The sequence below is a fragment of the Chenopodium quinoa genome, unplaced genomic scaffold, assembly GCF_001683475.1.
Source record: "Chenopodium quinoa cultivar QQ74 unplaced genomic scaffold, ASM168347v1, whole genome shotgun sequence".
Taxonomy (NCBI): Eukaryota; Viridiplantae; Streptophyta; class Magnoliopsida; order Caryophyllales; family Amaranthaceae; genus Chenopodium; species Chenopodium quinoa.
The window spans coordinates 584,698-599,986 of record NW_018743732.1 but is presented as its reverse complement, the minus strand read 5'-3'; the positions used below and the strand labels follow the sequence as shown (position 1 = coordinate 599,986).

The window sequence follows — 15,289 nt, the reverse complement described above, 5'->3', positions numbered from 1 at the left end:
GTTTTATTATAGACACTTAAAAGTGGTTAAACCTTCCCATGTGAGTTTACCAACAAACATGTTTCATTCAACTTTTAATTACTCCTCTTGTCTATTAATTAACTATGGAAATGTAAGAACTTTTTTCTTGGTACATTTAAATTGCATAATGCTCTTATCATCTTATTTAACCCAGCTCGACCCATTTTGTTAATCTAGTGTTGTGGCCTATTTCGTTTAAGCCATGATAGGAAGTATTATTTTAAGGATCATGACTCATGAGACATTTTTATGGACGATGCTATAAATTACCTGGAAAATTATCCAATGTTACCTCTTACTTGATAGACTAGACTTAACTTCATCTAGAATACATCCCAAATTTAAACTTATCCGTGATTAGCGTTTACATGTTGAGTTGCTTTGCTAATCACATAATAACATTAACTCTGTATTTTTTTATATGGCGTGGCGCTTGGTGTTTCTTTCTATGCAAAGTATTGGGTGAGTATGTTTCATCGTGAGTTCAACCACGCAATCTATAATTTCATAAACTAATGTATATCCAATAGCTTATATGAAATTTTCAAAAATTTATGCAGTACATGTTTAAAAACTTATATGAAGGGTATAATAAGTTAATAGTTCGTAACTTATATTCATCTCACCGTGACTTCAGACTCATATTAAAAAAAAAAAAAAATTGACTTTTCATATATCAAAAGTTTAATTTTTAATTACTTTAAAATTGAATGTTGACTAATACTAGATCAAAATCAAACTTTAAGGAAAACAAGTACACGGAGTACATTACTGTAATTATCCATTTCAATAATTTTGATATGAAATACAGTGTACAAAACTTAAGTAAATTTCCATATTGGGCCTTGTACAAATCAAACCCAGCCCAGTACCACAGATACCCGAAATAGAAAACAAAGGAAAAGGAAAGTTGATAGAAAACGACGTCGCTTTGAAACAATCTGGAAAAGCTGACTTTATCCAGGAAACTTCTGTCGTCTCGCATCTTCGTACCAAACACGCTCATTTTCTCTCTCCTGCAACACCAACATCATCATCACCAAAGGAGAGAGAAAATGGAGTGAGGCCCTCTGAAAATGGGGTTTCATTTGTCTGTTATTTTCCCTCTTAAACCCTAATTTTGTTAATTGCCCATTTTACCCTTTTCCCATTACACTCACTCTTCTTCTCTATCTAACTTCTTCTTCAGTACTTCAGCTACCAATATAAACAGAATAAACAACATCCGTGTTCTCTCTCCTCTTCAATTTCTCTCTCTAACCTTCGATTCGATTCTTCCTTCGTCGGCATTCTCAGAGATATAGGTATGTTGTTCTTCGCTTTTTCTTTGATTTTCGTATAATTTCATCTTTTGATTGCTTGTTTTGTTTGATTTCGAATCGAATCGTATCGAATCTAAACTGTTGATAAAATCCTCAGAAATGAGGTTTTTTGGTGTAGATTAGGGTTAGGGTTTCTAATTTTGGCATCGATCATCGGAAACTATTATAGTAGAGCTAAATCGTCGTCGTCATATCTGAGGAATTAATATTGTTTTTGTTGACTTTTCCGATGGTTCGTGGACGGCGATTTTTGACCAGTTGTTTGCTCTATATGCTTCCAAGGAAGAGAGCTGCTGGTGAAGGTGAGGTAGTTGACGGTACAACAACTTCTTCTTCTTCGTCTTTTAAAAAGTCTCGCATCGAAGGATCCGCCTCCGCTTCGAATTCCGTTGATACGACATCGAATAACTCGAATTCTGGTAGTAGGTTTACAGGTGAGAACAACGACACCGAAGTTACGATCACCATGGCTATAGGCGATGGTAATCCGCAGGAAATTGATGAGGATCTGCATAGTAGGCAGCTGGCTGTGTATGGGCGTGAGACTATGAGGCGCCTTTTTGCCTCCAATGTTCTTGTCTCGGGGATGCAAGGCCTTGGAGCTGAAATCGGTACAATTATATTTGCTATGTTTTCGTTGTTATGATGTTTATATTAGTTTGATTGTGATTATATTGCTAATAGTTGATTTTGGTGGTTTTTGAAATTGTGTTAGCTCTTAATCATTGATTTATCTTTTATAATGAAAATATGGAGCTATATTGGATAAATGCTATTGTTGAGCTAGACAGGTTAGGGAATAGGGAGTAAATAAAATGATTATACCTGAGAAAGTGCTGCATATTTCTGAATTGTAATGTTTTCTGGTAATAGTATTGAAAATTGAACTGAGTATTTGTTGATTTTTTTTCTGTGGTTATGTGATTTCAAATAAGTAGTCATAGATTCTCAATGTCCATCTTCCATGTATGCTTTGTAGTGAGATCCTATATTTATCTCTTGGGAATCGGTAATTGACAAGCTCTGGTTCTGCGTTGTTTACTCCATGTCACATTTTGTTGTCTTCCATTTGTGAAAATACCTGATAATATCACATGATTTCGAATATTTATGTAACTAGATTGTAAGTTGAAAGGTTTGTGGATTTGTAATATTTATCCTAGACAAGGGATCAGCTTAGTACTTTTCTAGAAACTTATAACTTCTTCCTCCCATACCTGTTCTGGTTCTCATTCTTGACATGGTCTACAGATTTAGCATTGTGGTGTTAGTTTCAAATGTTACCTTTTAGGTGTTTAACGGAGTATTACTGCTTTGATAATCCCACATAGAATATATACGAGTTGGTCTTCTGACTCTTGCTTGAGATTGACTAGCTGCCATTTGGTAGCTCAAGAACTCTATAATGATGTGAATGTCAACATATCACTATACATGATATTACCCATGATCTGAGGACCTAGGATCATGTAGTCTTCTTGTCTTGTGTTTGTAATCCTCCAATTCTGGCTTGAGACTTTCTTGATCTTGACAATTTAAATTTGTTTCTTTCCTTTCTCCTTTTTTTTGAAAAAAAAAAAAAATTTACAGCAAAGAATCTTATCCTTGCTGGTGTCAAGTCTGTCACCTTGCATGATGAAGGAACAGTGGAGCTATGGGATTTATCCGGCAATTTTCTTTTCTCTGAAGATGATGTTGGGAAAAATAGAGCACTTGTTAGTGTGCAAAAGTTGCAAGAACTGAATAATGCAGTGCTTGTTACTACTTTGACAACTAAACTGACAAAGGAACAGCTTTCTGACTTCCAGGTACTGCCATACCTATGTCGTCCATATATGTATCGAACTACTGTTGAGGAAAAAAGATAGAATATAAATATTCTTTGTATGACTTGATGAAATGTGGAAAAAATCGGGAATGCTGACTTCTATAGCTCTATCAGATATATTTACTAGATACAAGTCCTTTGCCTGTGGATGATTTTTGTTGGTCGATATTATGTTTGAAATCTTTAGAACATAAAGTGGCTATTTACGGTTTCATGTTCTTGCTATAGTATAATGAGCTTGGTCTATTTTTCTTTTCTTTAGGCTGTTATATTTACTGATATCAGTTTGGACAAAGCTATCGAGTTCAATGATTACTGCCACAGTCATCAACCCTCTATTGCTTTCATTAAAGCTGAAGTAAGGGGACTTTTTGGCAATGTGTTTTGCGACTTTGGACCTGAGTTTACTGTTGTTGATGTGGATGGTGAGGAACCACACACTGGAATAATTGCTTCAATCAGCAATGACAATGCTGCCCTTGTATCATGTGTGGATGATGAAAGACTGGAGTTTCAGGATGGGGATCTTGTTGTGTTCTCTGAAATTCACGGGATGCCTGAACTAAATGATGGAAAGCCAAGAAAGATTAAAAATGCAAGGCCCTATTCATTCACTCTTGAGGAGGACACCACAAATTACGGCGTGTACCAGAAGGGAGGGATTGTGACACAAGTCAAACAGCCAAAGCTTCTGCATTTTAAGCCTTTGAGAGAAGCACTTAGTGATCCGGGTGACTTTCTTTTGAGTGATTTTTCAAAGTTTGATCGCCCACCTCTGCTGCATTTGGCATTTCAAGCTTTAGACAAACTTGTGTGTGAGCTAGGGCGATTTCCTAGTCCTGGTTCTGAAGATGATGCACAAAAGTTAATATCCTTAGCTAGTAAAATTAATGAGGGCTTAGGTGATGGCAGGCTAGAAGACATCAACCCTAAACTTCTACGCCACTTTGCTTTTGGGGCTAGGGCTGTACTGAATCCTATGGCTGCTATGTTTGGTGGTATTGTTGGACAGGAAGTCATGAAGGCTTGCTCTGGAAAGTTCCATCCTCTTTTTCAGGTTATTACTGGTCCCAATCTTTTTTTGCTAAATTTGTATTTTCGATTTGTTGTAACTTTATGTATTTATTTTATATAAATGTGTTTTTTTTTTTCCTTTGTAGTTCTTCTACTTTGATTCAGTAGAGTCACTTCCTACTGAGCCCTTGGATCTCTCTGATTTTGCTCCAAGAAATTGTCGCTATGATGGTCAAATTTCTGTTTTTGGATGGAAACTCCAGAAGAAGCTAGAAGATGCTAAAACATTTGTTGTTGGATCTGGTGCTCTTGGGTGTGAATTCTTGAAGAATTTGGCTTTGATGGGTGTTTCTTGTGGTAGCCAAGGGAAGCTTACAGTTACTGATGATGATGTTATTGAGAAAAGTAATCTCAGTAGGCAATTTTTGTTCCGTGATTGGAACATTGGGCAGGCTAAGTCCACTGTTGCTGCTGCTGCCGCCATAGCAATTAATCCACAGTTCCATGTTGAAGCCTTGCAGAATCGTGTTGGTTCTGAAACTGAAAATGTATTTGATGACACTTTTTGGGAAAATTTAAGTGTTGTAGTCAATGCACTGGACAATGTGAATGCTAGACTGTACGTAGATCAGAGATGCTTGTATTTCCAGAAGCCTCTCCTTGAATCAGGAACTTTGGGTGCCAAGTGCAACACACAGATGGTCATTCCTCATCTCACTGAAAATTATGGCGCTTCACGAGATCCACCTGAGAAGCAAGCACCTATGTGCACAGTGCATTCTTTTCCACACAACATTGACCATTGTCTGACCTGGGCTCGCTCTGAATTTGAGGGACTACTTGAGAAAACTCCAGCTGAAGTGAATGCATATCTTTCAAACCCTAGTGAATACACTTCATCTATGAGGAATGCTGGTGATGCTCAGGCTAGGGACACTTTGGAACGTGTTCTTGAATGCCTTGAAAAGGAAAGATGCAAGACATTTGAGGACTGTGTTGCCTGGGCTAGGCTTAAGTATGTATTACTTGCTAATTAAATGCTGTGTGTATAGTTTATGCATCATCTCTAACACTTGGTTTTTGTAAACAGGTTTGAAGACTACTATACCAGCCGTGTGAAGCAGCTGACGTATACATTCCCTGAAGATGCTGCAACCAGTACAGGAGCTCCATTCTGGTCAGCCCCAAAGAGATTTCCTCGTCCCTTGCAATTTTCATCTTCTGATCCTTCACATCTGCATTTTATTATGTCTGCGTCTATATTACGAGCCGAAACATTTGGTATCCCCATCCCTGATTGGGCAAAACATCCCAAGAAATTGGCAGAGGCTGTTGATAACGTCAAGGTCCCCGACTTTCAGCCAAAAAAAGATGCCAAGATTGTTACAGATGAGAAGGCTACTAGCCTTTCTTCTTCTTCTATAGACGATGGAGCGGTCATTGATGAACTTATTAGTAAGTTGGAGCACATTCGCAGCAATTTACTGCCGGATTTCAGGATGAAGCCAATCCAGTTTGAGAAGGTAAATATTCATTTTATATTTGATGATTGCATAACTAGTGACTGTTGGATTGAATGTTGGTTTTAGGGATTAAGGTATGATGACCTAATAAAAAGAGGCTATTTTCTGTACTCCCATGTCATTGTATATAGTCCTACATAAAATTCAGTTGTGGTACCCGAAGTATAAAATTAATTAACCATAAGGAAGACGTGATTGCAGTGGGGTGGGTGTTCTGCATTTGACCTTATCAGTCTGTTTTCATCTCTTATTTTTGCATTTCTGGTCTGGCATACCCCGCCCCATTTTACTGGATAAAGAGAAACTAGAGAGTATGGAATTTGTTAGTTTTTTTCATTATCCTTGACTGGGACTTAACTCACTTACTGAGTCACTCTTATTTTTTCCAACACTGATGCAGGATGATGACACAAACTACCATATGGACCTCATAGCTGCTCTTGCCAATATGAGGGCAAGGAACTACAGCATTCCTGAAGTCGACAAATTGAAGGCCAAGTTTATTGCTGGAAGGATCATTCCTGCTATTGCAACCTCAACCGCTATGGCCACTGGTTTGGTGTGCCTGGAGCTGTACAAGGCTTTGGATGGAGGGCATAAGCTGGAGGACTACCGAAATACATTCGCTAATCTGGCATTGCCTCTGTTTTCCATGGCTGAACCAGTCCCTCCAAAGGTTTTCAAGCATCGAGACATGAGCTGGACTGTTTGGGACCGATGGGTCTTGAAGGGCAACCCTACCCTCAATGAACTTATACAGTGGCTTAAGGACAAGGAGCTGAATGCTTACAGTATCTCTTGTGGAAGTTGCTTGCTTTTCAATAGTATGTTCCCTCGACACAGAGAAAGGATGGACAAGAAAATTGTGGACCTTGCAACAGAAGTAGCGAAGGTAGAAATTCCTCCTTATCGCCGCCACTTGGATGTTGTTGTGGCTTGTGAGGATGACGATGATAATGATATTGACATCCCACTGGTCTCTGTATACTTCAGATGAGCTTTGCTATAATTACGCTAATGACGTCCCCATCATCTTTATACATTCTCAAGGCCATAATATCTGCGTTGTATCTCTTAGCCTCTATGAGGTTTTGCAGCACAAGTCTTGATTCGGAGTGAACATTTTCTTCTGTAGCGTTTATGTACTGGATATTTGTTCATGCACATCCACATGTTATATAGAGCCTAACTTCAGTTACATGAATTTATGAGCTTCTTTCTGTATTGGCATTGTGTATGCATAATATTTAGGCAAAGTCATAATGTGAAGGTCACACAATACTTCATTGTAAGACACGTAATATTTACTTAATTTAGGGGTAACTTTTTTTTTCCTTTTTGTGTGGGGGGTAATTTTAATATCCTGCAAATAGATGGACTGAGATGGTCTCATTCAAGACATTTTGGATTATTATTCTTTGCGGTTATTGCTTAGTAAACTGAGTGATGCGAGCATGTTTGAGAGTTTTATCCCCCTCTTTTCAGGGGTTATCTTAATATGGTGATTTGTTTATTGTGAAAGTTGGCTGAAGTGTAAATTTGTAAGTCTGTAAATCCTTGAGCTAGCTACTTAGCTAGGATCAAATGTTGAAAGTGTCAAAAGATGACAAACAATAAAGTTGTGAATTATTTCGGATTACAAGATGGATCCATATTGAATAAATGGTAAGGACGTGTGGTTATAACAGATTCGCTTGCACCAGGAAAATCTCACTGGAGGTATGCAATCCTACCGTCCTACACATAACAATTATCAATTACAAGATGTATATATTTCCATGTTACAGCAACTCCATGATCCACAAGGACCACCACCACATAGAGAATATGGTTCTGTAGATTTCAATTCTAACCCTACTACCAAAAGAACAACAAGACACAGCAAGTCCTGAAAAATATGATCCTCAGGTAGCAGCATTCTTTACAATATGTATTTGTGTTTGGAGATCAATTTTTATCAGCACCTTCGTCAAAGTCAGCAGAGTCAACAGTGCGGCATTCCAATTTCTTATTATGTTTCAAGACTCTCCTTTTATCAAAATCTTCCCATCCCTCAATCTGGAAAATAGATTCAATAAATTCATATCCTTGAAACATAAAGCATCAATCAAGCTAGTGAAGGAAAGCAGCATACCTGCCGAAGCTCATAAACAGCTATTTGTGTGTTTGTTACATCAAGAGTTGAAAGCTTGACACAATTTTTCAATAGAGTAGATGGCAGTGATTTAAGTGGATTATTCTGAAGATGCAATGCCTAATGCAGAAAAAAATTGGTTATGTATTGAAGCAACAGACATGGTAAAATAGCACAAATAATGTATGGAATTCAACCTGCAACTTTTGTAGTTTGCCAAATGTCTCAGGTAACTCTTTGAGAAGATTAAAGGATATATTGACCTAGCCATACAAAACAAATTCAGTAAGGAAACTGACTGACATCATAAAATACGTTGATTAGAGCTTAAAGATGCTACAACTTGAGTTCAAAGAAAGTAATACAGCATCTGTATTTCTGTTGCCAGCTCAAAAATTTCCTTTTACCCCTAGAAAAAATATTTATTATAAGCCAAAATATACCCTTAACTGGCGTCTTTAATCAGTAAACTACTCCTCAACCCTGGGGATGGATAAAAGCATATATCACCTTTTAATTCTCAGTGCTGTCTACAGCATCTGTGAAAACATGCTGTCAATGGGAAAATTTACATTCATACTTTTAGCATTGAATCTCTTTCTGTTTTAAAAAATAAATAAAAAATTAAAAGAAAGAAAGCTCATATACATCGATATAAAACAAAAAAAAAAAAAGTTTTAATGCTTTATGTGACATTTGACTGTTGAAAAGCGTCTAAAGGTGATGGATTGAATAACAATTAAGACTTCAGGTGGTTTTATTTAAATTTTTGTACTGAAAGGATAATTTTTTTATAATTATTATTAACGGCCTGCTTTGCACTTTTTTTTTCTGCTACTAATCCAAAGACAGAATTACATACCTCAATTAAAGCATTGCAGTCGCCTATATGAGAGGGTACCGCACTTAGACTGGCAAATAAAAGGAAAGAATCAAGTCAATATGATACTGAAGCAAAAATGTCAAATTGACACAGAATATGTGCAAATTATGTTAAGCTCATAAATTTTTACAAATTTCAAACCAGATTAAGGAAGATAATAACCAACTCACAAATAAGCCTCACAAACTGCTACAGTCACTAAGTCATAAAAACTACTAGTAGTTAAAGTCTACAGCATATACACTAACATCAAGAACTTTAACTTCATAGTCCCCATATATCTCAAGCTAAGATAACAGCACATGCTGTCAGATTTACCCTAGACATGCTGGGCTACGGATTTGATGATCTAGGGTTGCATATCATAAATCAAAATGAAATTACCAAATGTTGGATAGAGTAGCTACACACCTGTTGTTGTTAACTTTAAAAATCTCTAGCCGAGTCAAAAGAACAATTTCCACCGGTAGCCTTTCCAGTTTGTTGCCTGCAACGTGCAGCTGCTCCAGGGAAGTAAGTTCACCCAAGGAAGAAGGTAGATAAGTCAACCTGCAAAAGATATAGCATTTAAAATTAATTAGTATGGGACTGCATCTGATAATTCTCACCAAGTAATCAGAATACAGAATTGGGGTTTGGGGGAGGGGGATGAACGAGCCATAATTACAATGCATGTTTATACACCTGAGTTCTCTTTATGGAAATTGTTTTGAAAGTAAGAGCTCTTCACATAAATTTCCTTTTACTATAATTTCTCAACCCCCGCCAGTCCCAAAATCAGGGTGATAACTTGCAAAAACTCTCCTCAAAACAGTTGTGACTGATTACCTCAGGGACATGCAATCAATCTTTTCTTTCTATTAATTATATACGGGAAATATTTTTTAAAAATCCGAACATGGGAGGCAAGTCTTATTATATCTAGAGAACTTACTGGTTTTGATCCAAAGAAAGATAGTTCAAATATTTCAACTGAGTTAGGCCTTCCCAACTTATTGAATCATCTGAGAGATCATTTGCATTCAAAATCAACTTCTACAAAACCAGAATACAGAAGCACAATGTTTATAACAACTTTCTAGCAGCAGAGTAAATTTATGTAACTTTTGATAACCAAGACAAAATGAAGAGTAATCCCTTTAGTTTTAGTTCTTTACCTTGATAGATGTCAAGCAGCTAATTTTGGAGGGTATGTCACGAATATAGTTGTTGCTGAGATCAAGCACTTTAGGACAAGAGCCTGAAGACGATCTACATTCCCATACTTCATCAGGTATAGCCTTTGGATTTTCCAATATACGAAATATACATTAATTGAATACATAAAAGAACACTATCATGGAAATAATCCCAGGAACTATATGAACAGATACTACAACAGTGCAACATCAAAGAGCCTCCCAACTTCGGCAGCGTGGGAAGGGAGGGATGGGTATAGATAGAACCTTATCCTTACCCTTGACCAATGTGCAATAACAATAATTAAAAATAAAATAAACAATTATAGTTCATTTATAATTTTTTTTTTCCCTCCATTTCTAAAGTAAGAACCCACCCTCTTCTACAATGAGAAAAGATTTCTAAGGTGACACATGAGAATCATAACAATCATCTACACCTCTAACCCTCCTTTTTTTTACGATTTCATGTTTAAATCTTAAAAATTCCTTCACTCTCTCTCCTCCTCCTATACCTTCAAAAATCCACATCGGATTGCATTATAAACAATAGTTTACCATTGGTTGAAATTAATCATTCCCATAATCCAGGGACATGACTAAACCAAGGAAAATAGCTCCAACACTAAAACGCAAAATCTGAATAACATGTTCATTTTCAGAAATTTCCACACTCAACAAAAATTGCACAAAATGTCACATTATAAAACTTGCATCAACTATGCCACATTATGAAACTTGCAATAAAAGATTATGGGTTTTACCTTCAAATTAGACTTAGCAAGACCAATTACCCTAAACATCTTCCACCGATCAACACTCGACTTAAGTATGTTGGTATCTTTAATAGGTGCAGAATTGAGGGATCGATTTTCATTCATAATCTTCTGATAAGTCGGTACCACAGGTGATTTACCCTAAAATCAACACCAAATCAATCAATTCTATAAAAAATCCAAACCCTAATAAAATACCTTAAATCAACATCAAAATCATCGATTCTTTAAATAATTCATTAAAACCGAAAATCAAACAGCAAAAAGAATCCCATAATTAACATCAAACTGATCAGTTGTTTATATAATTTAAACCCTAAAACTAATTTCATCCAAAGAAGGGAAGTAAGAAGAAATTATTACCCCTTGAAATTTACCACCAGAAGCCGTGACCATGATTTTAGACCCATTAATAATACCCGAATCCCTCAATGTTTTTGAATCAACCAATTTAGCTCCTACAAATAAAAACCAAAATTAATATTAATTCAAAAAATGATTAAGCCATGATCAAGATTGAAGGATACCTTTGTGAATGAGCTGCTGGCCTTTAGGGAGGACGTTAGTGGAGTCCATGAGATGTTGTTTGAGGTCAAAAATGGTGGAATTAATGTTAATTGACAGTGGAAATCTTTGGTTTCCGAATTGGATCTTCAACTCCACCATTTCTGACATTTCTTGGTTATTGAGTTCAGTGCTGGTGTTTGTGTCAAATTCTTCTTCTTTCTTTTGCAGGAATTGTAATTAGAATCCATTGCTAGCATTTTGTTTAGTCGAGGTTTTTAGTACTGGAATTTCTGACTCTCCCTTGTACCCATGTAATTCCATCCCCACCCCTCCCTTAATATTTACAATCCATTTTATTAACGAAGATAGAATCCATTTCAACAATAAAATCAAACAAATTTTAGAATCCATACCTCTTAAGTATGAGATACCATACTAATTCATTCCAACTTGATGAAACAAACACCCCTTTACACATGTAGTTAAATTGGATAACGAGTTCTCAAGGAACAAATTGGATGGGCTTTAGCTACATGAAAGCCCAGATAAAACAGGCCGCATTGGATGGGCCTATGACACAAATGAGATTAAAAAAAAAAGTAGGGACCATGACCTGAAGAATGGAGAAGATGAAGATGAAAATGAAAATTGTTAAAAATGGAGGGACCATAAGAAGCATGCATATGCATGTGAATATATCTCTTCTGCTAAAATGAGTATTGAGTACCATATAATCAATCTACCCTTTTTCAGAACCCACTTTGCCCCAATCAATTACCCCATTTCAAGTAACACCACATGCCCTCAATGTTTCCTCTTTTTTTTTTTTGTATATATATATCCTCTCCTACAATAATGCCTTTCAATTTAAAGTGAAGTAGAATTTTACTATACCTCACCACCATCTATATTCTATATGCAGTAATAGTGTAGTACTTGGTAATTTGGTACTCCGTATCTCGCACGAGGTTCAGTTGAGTAATTTATCATATCTCTTACGGATTATTTAATACTCAGTACAAATTAAATTTTTGTACAAAATTGGATTCAGTTTAGTTAAATACCTTAGCTCTTCTACAGATTGATTACTAAATAATATTGCTTGTAGATTTTATTTCTTCAAGTATGATATGTTTTGTATTTCTAGTATTTTATATTACTACGTACATAAAATGAGTAATCCTTCTAATATGTTTTGATTGTTTTTCCTAACATCATCCTAGGATTCTTGAAGGTGAGAACAATACTTCACTATTTTCAATCAAATAACTAAAGACATGTATATGTATATGGTGGAAAGGAGAGCACCTTCCAACAATGAGCTTGGAGGTCTAATCCCCACTAGTGACAATTTGGGAGTGGGATTCCCTTACCTTCCCCCCACTCTCCCAAATTGTCTAGCCTGCTAACTAGGACCGAGTTGACCCGTGAGGGATTTCGGCCCGATAGGACCCTTCATCTTATCTTTAAAAAAAAAATACATAATACAATAAATTAATAACTCAAGCAAACAAAACTCATAAATTGACACAAATAAGTATTGGACCTACTAAATCAATACAGTTTAAGCATTACTTAAAGAAATTAGAAATATGACTAATTACTTAATACTCCAAATTAAAGACACATTTAAACATAATTTATAAAAATTAGAAATATAATTAATTTATGAATAAAATACTCTAGTTATGATCATTATTCAGTGGCCTATTAAAGGTTTTAGAATGATACACATTCACAAAAGATTTTGATTTGGAATTAATCATAACTTATTATAATCCTTTTCATAAAACAAAAAGAACAAATTAAAAAATATGTAGTAATCAACATGACATAATCATTAAGAAGCATGGACATGATTATTATTATATTCGTAATTAGTAAAATAGGTCTATCTTAACAGAGATCCACATGTGATTAATAGATGAGGCAAAGTATATGGCTCCCACGAGGAGAGGAGCACATTTCACATCAAAAGATTTGACCCGGTCCAATGTCCTTTTTAGCTAATTAATGTCTTTCATTTGTTAGGATCTGTAATCATTTTTTAATTGATTAATTAACCAGCTGGGATGGAACAAACGAAAAAAGAAAGGAAAACTTTTGTATACACCCGGTTTTCAGTAATTTACTGTACATCGGGAATACTTTTGTTAAATTTAGTGTCACTTTTGTCAAATTTATCAATGAAGCATAAATAACTCTTATATATGTCAGGGTAACTTTTGTGCGTTTTAGTGTAACTTTTGCACATTTTATTATCACTTTATAACGGATGCTCAGTAATTTACTGAACATCCGTTTTATTTAAAAGTTTGTCAAAAAGAAATTGGTATCTAATCCAAAATTGCCTCCACCTAATGACAATCTCTTCCTTCCAAACATATAAATACGGTTTCCACCATTCTTATCCTTCGAGTATTCACAAGTGGGACCTCATTAATCTCATTATTGGGTTTTAAGGTGCATATCATTGCTAACTAGCAGTTTAATTGGCTAAAGTTTTGCATGGATAATACTCAAGACTTGAAATTGAATTTCATCTACATTATTTCCTTGTAGCGTTCACTAAAGAAAAAAAATAAAAAAAAATTTGCATACTTCTAGGGTGAGTATTTTTTCTCTCTCTTCTCGTGTTTTGTTTATTTTCAAAAAAAAAAAAAAACATGTTGAAACTAATGGTCATTTGATATAAATTAATTCGTAGTGTGTAGTTTTTAAATCAAAACTGAGATAATATCTCGTTAATTAGAGTTCTACATAGTATTAATTAGTGAAAACAATTTCTCAAAAATAAAAATAAAAATAAAAATAAATAAATATATAAAAATAAAATAAAAATAAATTAGTGAAAACTGAAAACAACACTTCTCTCCTATTTTCATTATCAAGTGTATTTTAAATAGTGTAACTCAATCTATAAATGTGAAAAATCCTTTGTGGTTTGTAGCATTTTATCACAATTAGGTCATGTCTTGTTCGCTTTATTTTACTTATTTTTGTTAAAAATAAAGTAAATCAAAATAAGGCCAAATGAGGGTATAATAAGTATATATAGAACAATTGACTTATGACGAGAGCTACCTTATTGGTTCCAACGATCCTGGAATCGATTTTCATCATTCGTCCTTATATCTCTCTAAACACCAAAACTTATGACAAGAGCTATACATAATAAGTTTAAGTTCGTTAAAATAAGTTAAACTAAGTTTAGTTAAGTGAAAATCAAATGACTAGATACAACATTAGTCATAATTCATACTTTTATAAAAAATGATGGAATTCTTTGAAGGGAATTGATGTTTGTTTTACATGACTATGCAACATGTATAATTCATCAAGCAATCCAAAATGAACAAATAAATCAACAAGACAATATATGTGCTTTTTAAAAAAAAAAAAAAAAGACAATACTCGTATATGACAAGTAAAACAACTAAAATTGATTTTCTAGACTATAACATCATACACACCTTATACCACCAATAATATCCTTAAACATAACTTTAAACATGACCACATTAAATCATTAAAGGAAGATCTAGACAATCTTATATCAAAGGAAAAAATCACAATAAGTTTAACATTATTTTACATTCCTCAAACACAACCCTCATCTACAATTATTTATAAATCAAGAAAGTACATGATAATTCTAACACCCTTTTTGTTAATCCATATCAACAATATATATTACCCTTAAGCCTTTATACCCCTATATACATAAATTTATTCCCTCACACAAAAAATTTAAAAATAAAAAAAGTTTCCCCAATCCAACCAACTTAACAACCTCGAAACCTAATTAGCCTTTTATTTTCTCTCTCCTGTTTTTCTCTCTTCCCACCACCTCAAATTCCCTCTCTTTCATTTTTGCATCTCCTTCTCCCCTTTACGTTACTCCCCATAACACAACCAATTGCACTGCACCACCACCAATACCACCATTTTCTTTCATTTTCTCTCTCCTCAATCTCAAATCTCTACTAAATTAATGCGTTGATTTTCTGGGTTTCCCGGGTCGGGTCAATGTGGCCGTCTTCGTGGGTTAAATCATCATCATCCCCTAAAAAATCCAATAATAACACTCCTAAACACAAATT

General features: G+C 35.0%; 2 protein-coding genes across 3 annotated transcripts; one reads left to right on the top strand and one right to left on the bottom strand.

Moving 5' to 3' along the window:
• The first annotated feature begins 997 nt into the window (after positions 1 to 997).
• On the top strand, positions 998 to 7,042 carry LOC110684676 (ubiquitin-activating enzyme E1 1-like). Of its 2 annotated transcripts, XM_021861114.1 has the most exons (8): positions 999 to 1,325; positions 1,602 to 1,660; positions 1,770 to 1,954; positions 2,934 to 3,151; positions 3,434 to 4,228; positions 4,332 to 5,200; positions 5,276 to 5,708; positions 6,109 to 7,042. In XM_021861114.1, exons 3-8 carry the CDS (start codon positions 1,810 to 1,812, stop codon positions 6,703 to 6,705), a joined length of 3,057 nt encoding a protein of 1,018 aa, XP_021716806.1. In that variant the 5' UTR covers positions 999 to 1,325; positions 1,602 to 1,660; positions 1,770 to 1,809; the 3' UTR covers positions 6,706 to 7,042. The 2 variants fall into 2 exon arrangements, with proteins under 2 accessions (XP_021716805.1, XP_021716806.1); XM_021861113.1 differs by having other exon boundaries at positions 998 to 1,325; positions 1,441 to 1,954.
• Positions 7,043 to 7,295: 253 nt separating this feature from the next.
• LOC110684679 (LRR repeats and ubiquitin-like domain-containing protein At2g30105) lies at positions 7,296 to 11,517 on the bottom strand. Its single transcript, XM_021861118.1, has 10 exons — positions 11,207 to 11,517; positions 11,043 to 11,137; positions 10,668 to 10,820; positions 9,883 to 10,005; positions 9,660 to 9,760; positions 9,137 to 9,274; positions 8,705 to 8,753; positions 8,040 to 8,105; positions 7,843 to 7,962; positions 7,296 to 7,766 (listed from the first exon to the last, which is right to left on the bottom strand). Exons 1-10 carry the CDS (start codon positions 11,352 to 11,354, stop codon positions 7,656 to 7,658), a joined length of 1,104 nt encoding a protein of 367 aa, XP_021716810.1. The 5' UTR covers positions 11,355 to 11,517; the 3' UTR covers positions 7,296 to 7,655.
• Positions 11,518 to 15,289: the final 3,772 nt, after the last annotated feature.

What these genes read in the sequence shown, in the direction of transcription:
- LOC110684679 (XM_021861118.1), bottom strand. Translation starts at nt 11,354, where the DNA reads ATGTCAGAAATGGTGGAGTTGAAGATCCAATTCGGAAACCAAAGATTT. An exon ending in CCAGCAGCTCATTCACAAAG is followed by an intron (nt 11,138 to 11,206) that starts GTATCCTTCAAT and finishes TTTTATTTGTAG; the next exon opens with GAGCTAAATTGGTTGATTCA. An exon ending in GCTGCTTGACATCTATCAAG is followed by an intron (nt 9,761 to 9,882) that starts GTAAAGAACTAA and finishes CTGGTTTTGTAG; the next exon opens with AAGTTGATTTTGAATGCAAA.
- LOC110684676 (XM_021861113.1), top strand. Translation starts at nt 1,573, where the DNA reads ATGGTTCGTGGACGGCGATTTTTGACCAGTTGTTTGCTCTATATGCTT. An exon ending in AGTTCCATCCTCTTTTTCAG is followed by an intron (nt 4,229 to 4,331) that starts GTTATTACTGGT and finishes TTTCCTTTGTAG; the next exon opens with TTCTTCTACTTTGATTCAGT. An exon ending in AGCCAATCCAGTTTGAGAAG is followed by an intron (nt 5,709 to 6,108) that starts GTAAATATTCAT and finishes ACACTGATGCAG; the next exon opens with GATGATGACACAAACTACCA.